At 35.9% G+C, this 6,516-nt stretch overlaps 1 protein-coding gene across 1 annotated transcript in view; it reads left to right on the top strand.

The window, feature by feature from the left end:
* The window catches only part of LOC102213649 (solute carrier family 12 member 3-like), a 12,589-nt gene extending 9,745 nt beyond the window's left edge, over nt 1–2,844 (top strand). Inside the window, 6 exon segments of the mRNA XM_013907865.1 lie at nt 288–437; nt 640–751; nt 1,082–1,168; nt 1,259–1,394; nt 1,597–1,664; nt 1,922–2,844. Coding sequence (XP_013763319.1) covers nt 288–437; nt 640–751; nt 1,082–1,168; nt 1,259–1,394; nt 1,597–1,664; nt 1,922–2,060 — 692 coding nt within the window. The 3' untranslated portion in view covers nt 2,061–2,844.
* Nucleotides 2,845–6,516: the final 3,672 nt, after the last annotated feature.

The following is a 6,516-nucleotide window of genomic DNA, read 5'->3' as shown; positions in this document are numbered from 1 at the left end:
TAGAACTGAAAAGGATATCGGATTTAAATAAGATTTCCACTCTGTAATTTCAAAACCTAATAAAGTGAGTGGTCTATTTATGATTGCATTTCTTAAAGTTCAAGATTAAAGTTTTAAATTGATTTAATTTGACTAAAGTACCTCTAATGGATTGTTCCCTTCCTAAATTGATATGCACTGCAATGGTGCTTAGGATAATGTATGAGAGGATGAGGACAGTGAACAAGAAATCATTATTGCACTGGCACACCTTAGATTGCATTATAACTTTGTAATTATTAAGGCAGTAATCACTGCCCACACATAACACACGCTTTCTCTTGTGTTTGCAGCTGATGACGTGTCCGACAACAGCAACAGTGATCAAATCAAAACAGTGTTTCAGAGCACCCAGGGGAAAAAGTCTATCGATGTCTACTGGATAGCAGATGATGGAGGTGAGCCCACAGAAGTGCTTTTCTTTCTTTTTTTCCCCCTGTCCTGTCCGGCAGTGTAGCAATAAATAAACAAACAAACAACGGGAAAAAAAAGTCAGAGGAGCCTCTTCAGTTTATTCTTCTAATAAATAAACAAAAAAATAAATAAATTTGAGTTGGCCTGGTTTTCTTAGCTGCTGTCATGCTCTTCTTCTATTTTCAGGACTGACTTTACTGGTACCTTACCTGATCACCAGGAGAAAGCATTGGCGTAACTGTAAGATCAGGGTTTTCATCGTCGGAGATGAACAAAACATGGACGAAGGCCGTAATGAGTAAGTTTACTCTGTTTCGCCCGGGGGGGAAAGTGTTGGCTTTTGCATTGGCAAAATTTGTGGTTATCAAGATGAATTCAGAATTACTCTTTTCCTCTAAGAACTGAAAATGTTCAGTTTGAAGATTTTACAACAGACAACAAATTTGGAATTATTTATTTATTTATTGTTTTTTCAAAAAAAAAAAATTAAATGTAGGTTTTCGTGCAGTTTGATATGTCTGTGTTTGGATGTAATTCTTTCAGACCCTTTGGTGTTTATGGACATACTAGGAAAGGGTGCTTTATGATTTCTGGAACTTGAGAACTTGTGGACTGTTGTGTGTTTCAGAATGATTGCTCTGCTGAAGCGCTTTCGTCTACATTTCAGTGACGTTATTGTCATGACAGACAGTGAGAAGCGCCCTCAAGCCAAGAAGTATGTTGGAAAAAAGTTGCAATTACCACCACGAGGCACACCTATCTGAATGTGTTTTTTTCTTCATAGCAGTTGTGTTTTGCTTTGCAGCATGACTAGGTTTGTGGACAGTGTCGCCCCCTTCAGGCTGCATGATGAACAGCAGACAGGCGTCACAGATCAGGAGCTAAGACAGAGAGAACCATGGAAAATATCTGATAAGGAGTTTGAGGCCTTCAAACAAAAGGTGTGTGTGTGTGTGTGTGTGTGTGTGTGTGTGTGTGTGTGTGTGTGTGTGTGTGTGTGTGTGTGTGTGTGTGAGTGTATCATTGACTTCCAAAAGGTCCAGAGCAAAACATTTTAAATGTATCTATGCCTTATGATTGTGTAATATCCCCACGTTATGTGACACTAAGTCAGTTTCCTACTTGTATTTCCTTTATTCACAGTCTGAGAGAAAAGTACGGCTGAATGAAATCATCCGCAGGAATTCACAACATACTGCCCTTGTGCTTGTGTGAGTACACGGTTTATATCGCAATTCATATTTAATAGAAATCAAAGTTAGTTAGGATCTCCCATTTCCCTCATAGTCCCCATATTTATATGTACACAGTTTACTAAAATCATCATGCGTTAGGATTTAACTTATACTGCACTGAAAATATAAATCTATTACTATCCTGCTACCCATCATGTAGCAGACTTTGTTCTTGTTTTACTGTCCCTGCTTATGTAATTGTTATTTAATGATTTTTTTTCTTCCCCACGTAGGAGTCTTCCTGTGCCACACAGTGACTGCCCCAGCGCTCTTTACATGGCCTGGCTGGATACTCTCACCTGTGGCCTTCATTGCCCTGCAGTGCTCATACGAGGAAACCAGCAAAATGTCCTTACTTTCTACTGCCAGTAAATTGTATTTTATTGTGAGTCAGTCATGGAGGACTATTTTTATTTTTAGGAGTCACAAAACTAAACAAATCTTAAAATTAAGATGAATGTTTCTGAGAAGGTCATTGTAAGTACTCTCCCCTAATACAAGTGAATATCACCGTATCTCAACCCAAGCAAGAACATTTTGGAAGCCACCACTTTTATCAAACTGCTAAAGAAGGTGACATCTTTTAGAAAAATTATGTCCATCCCATCAGGAGAGTCATAAAGGCTTGGAACATCAATGTGAATTAAAGGTCTTCTGGTAACAAAGAAATGAATCCAAGATCTTGATAATGTTTAACTGAACATATATTTGAAACAAAACTGTCTTGTTTTAGCAAGCTAGTTACTAAGTCATTTGTGAAAAATGTAGTATGAAGTATAAAACAACTGCTGACAATTTTAGTGAGTAACAAGAGAAAGTAGCATCCAGTGCTAAAGTAAATTGAACAGAGAAGAATATTAGACTTAGTGGACTCCTTTACGGTCCACCACTGATGGGTAGGGAAACTTTTTGCTCTTTATGGTTAAACTTGTACTACATAACCACCAACTTTGTTGTTAACACACGATAATGTAACCATGTTTGAAAACTGAGACACAAATTGTTGATTTGAAAGTTATTAATTTAAGTAAATGTAAATTAGTAATACATTTAGACTTTACATTGTATTCACTATATTTGTCAATATCTTTTATATTTATATTTGTTTGCTTAATCTGTGATGTGTTTTGTAGAATATTAAATTATGTATAAACTCTTCTAAGATGCGTTATTCTGTTGACATTTTCCAAAGGTAAAAATTTAAAACCTCTGAGTTGTACTATTTAAATGCTGACAAGCAACAGCAGGAATATAATACTGTAAAAGATTAATATTCTGTTATAAAATCTGCTGTTCCTCAAATCGCTACTTGACATTTTCCCAAAAAGCAAGTCACCCTTTAATTTTACACCCATTGTAATACTGAATATCAGTAACTATAAAAATAGGCTGCAGTAAGTACAGTTAACCTTTTACATTACTTCTATCAATACTCAGTTGCATGTGCAACATTATGTGGAATAAACACAGGGGGCATTTGTTATTATTTTTGGCACTAAGCAACATTAAGTCTGGATTAATCTGCAGACGGGTTACAATAACATGGAAATGTATCACCAACAGATTAACTATAAGTAGATAAAAATTACGCAAAAAACTTGTAAGTAGACATACTGTAAAAGACCAGTATGTAGAGTAAAGTGCATTGCAGCAAAGCTATTAGTATGAAATGCTATATAATAATTTAAATGTCACATTATCAGCTTTAATAGTGTTAAAGATTTTTAAAGGCATCCTTCATTGACAACATTGTGTCTCTTTGACTTCACATAATGAATAACAGATTTTTAATAACAATAAGTTACAGAGTGATAACTTGGATCAGACCATTGATACTGTTAAATACAGCTATAACTGTAGGAGTTTTCAGCCTTTTTGATCGGGGGGGGGGGGGAATTGATCTCCCTGATAGCTGTGATGTAGTTTAAAACAAATTTTGATCAATTAAAAAATAAAATAAATATTTTAAAATTCTTTTTTTTCCTTAGACATATGCTTAGCTATGATATATATATGTCTGCTTCTTCCGAATCATGAGATTATTGGTTCTTACAGCAAAAATTTGAGCAATGCAACAGTCTAATTGAACACCTATGCTCTGTAGAAGGTACTGGGAATATCTAAAGCAGATTTAAATGTAATACTTTGAACCAGAAAAAAATAAGTTAATGCTTAAAGTTTTATTGCTAATTAACCATGTTTTTCTTTTACTTTTAACTATAAGTTAAAACAATATCCCCGCCCTTTATGTGGGTGCATGTTCAAAGGCAGAGGTGGAGCCAGACATTTGAAACACCCGGGGCTTAGCCCTAAAGGGTAGTATGCATGTGGGACAATTCTTTTCCTGGTGGTTTGGTTGACATCTCTTGATTTTCCCATGTCACAGAAACAGGCTCTGTGTTTTGCCTTATATGCATCCACAGCTGTGCCACCAGTTTACTCACATGGACTCTACGAACCTATCAGAAGCTTCTTCAGCTCAGAATGGAATCGTCTGCAGTTTTCTTATTAATTAACAATAAACTTAGTGTATATGTACTCCTAAATTTGATGAAAGTGATAAAAATAGAAGCTCTGTCTCTCTTTATTCTGACATTTAACTAATTCAAAAGATGTTTCAATATTTATCTAAAACAAAAGTTTACTCTAAATTGATGTTGTACAGTAAAAATGTTTTCTCCCTAAAGTGTAAATATCTGGTTTAAACTGTGAATATCCTGCTGTGTACTGAAATCCCTCTTGTTTTGCATAGAAATATACTGAACAACATACAAAGCATAATATATAAAATAACATTTACCTGAGTTTTTCTTTGAAAGAACCCTCTAATGTCCATTCTTATATTTCAGTACATAACTGAAACCGATTTAGTCGGGGAGGGTAAGAACTGAAAATATGAAATAAACACACGTAAGCTAAGACTCTCTAAAAAAATAGCATTTGTTCGGCTTTTCATTTCGCCATTTGTTGATTCACTTGAAGAGCAAGTAACGTAATATTGGTCAAGTGATCAGTTTGATATCAATCTTTCGTGATGCACCGTCATATTTACATTATTTGTACAGTACGAATTATTTGCTTTGGTACCTGGTCAAACTTAAGCTCTGCTTAGTATGGCTGGCTCCGTTTCTCCAACAGCGCACTCACAGGCAGCAGCTGCCCCGCCCCCTCGCTCAGTCGCTTAGTGCCTGAGCTCGGATCATACCAATATCAGGGGGGATTCACGCACAGTCGTAAATTCCCACAGTGTGCACTATGTGCTTCGAATATTGTGTGTAGTTTTTGTTTTATACAGTTGTCAGCCAGGCATCTAACTATGAAAAAATTACACTCCAAAAGACCCCGGGCTTCTGACAAAACAACCCGGGCTTAAGCCCAGTAAGCCACCCCCACGCTCCGCCCCTGTTCAAAGGTATCTTGTACACTAAAAGATCCATGTGTTTTCCTTCTTACAATGGACCAATATGTAATATTTATGCTAAATCTTATAGTTTGCTTTGGTTCCCAAGTGCTCCCTCATCATGATTTGAAGAACTCTTTAATAGGTTAACTGTAATTAAACAGTACATTTATCACAATCCTGTGTGGGTGCTGGCTGCAAAATGCAGCTGATACAGAAGAAATTCCTGGTATTTTGGCATGCTGCATTTCAAATACTAGGATGTACCAAGTCTTTTTTTCTGGCACATTAAATGCGAGATGCCTCACTGTATTATGCTAATGGTAGCTAAACATTTCAAATGATGCAGTGAGTCAACATCAGTTTCCATCTCACTTGAAAAACTGAAGACAAACAGCAACACCGGCCATTAAATGTGCAATATGTGGGGGCAACATCCTAACATGACCTCTTGCTGAGGTCACCTTCTTTAAACAATGTGCTAAGGCTATTTATGATGTGCACAAACCTGGCATTGTTAACTAATTAACTAAATGGCAGAACATTATTAACAGCTTAAATTACTGGTTAATCTATGGATCAAAATTTCAGTTTTTGTTTTTTCACGTTTTATAAAAACATCAATATGCTAATATATCTATATTTATAGGTATATAATACATAAATAATACTATTTCGCTGTAGGCTTACTCTCAGGCCTACAACTAAGCCAAACTAAAACACACAGACAAATCCTTCCTTATTCCTCTGATCTAAACAAATTTAACACATCATATTATAATAATTATTTTCTTGTACTCACAGCACTAAAATTAAATTCAATGAACAAACTATTTGTAAATAGATTTTTTTTTTTAAACTAAGGCAATAAAGTTGGCACAATGGTGCACTGTTTGGCATCATTGCATTAAAGGGTCCCCACATTTGAATATAACTCAGCTGGTCCCCTTTCAAATGGAATTTGTATTTTGAACAATAACTGTGCTGCATGGGTTTCTCCCAGAATTAGTGCTGTTAGTACAAGAAAATAATTATTATAATATGATGTGTTAAATTTGTTTAGATCAGAGGAATAAGGAAGGATTTGTCTGTGTGTTTTCGTTTGGCTTAGTTGTAGCCTGAGAGTGTGTGTAATTCTTTAGAGAGAAAGGAATTTATGGACACTGGGGGTCTGGTGTCATAAAAGGAGACAGGAAGCTACAGTTGGGGATTGCTGATGCTTGTACCTTTAATAAAAACTCATAATTGTTATAACTCCACATGCTTATCCGTAAATGTAAGACAACAAGAGACCAATGGCCCAGTGGATGCAGAATGGGAGTCTCAGTGTTTGTAATATGTTAACTGTGTTTTGTATGTTGTGTAGAGGAATTTGGTGTAGCTTGGGTGAGGAGATTACTTTTATGACCCCCAGGAAGTCACGCATAC

The sequence above is a fragment of the Pundamilia nyererei genome, unplaced genomic scaffold (genome assembly GCF_000239375.1).
Source record: "Pundamilia nyererei isolate P.nyererei 1_Seehausen unplaced genomic scaffold, PunNye1.0 scaffold00565, whole genome shotgun sequence".
NCBI lineage: Eukaryota > Metazoa > Chordata > Actinopteri > Cichliformes > Cichlidae > Pundamilia > Pundamilia nyererei.
Note: the sequence above shows the minus strand (reverse complement) of the source record. Positions and strands in the feature narration are given on the sequence as shown.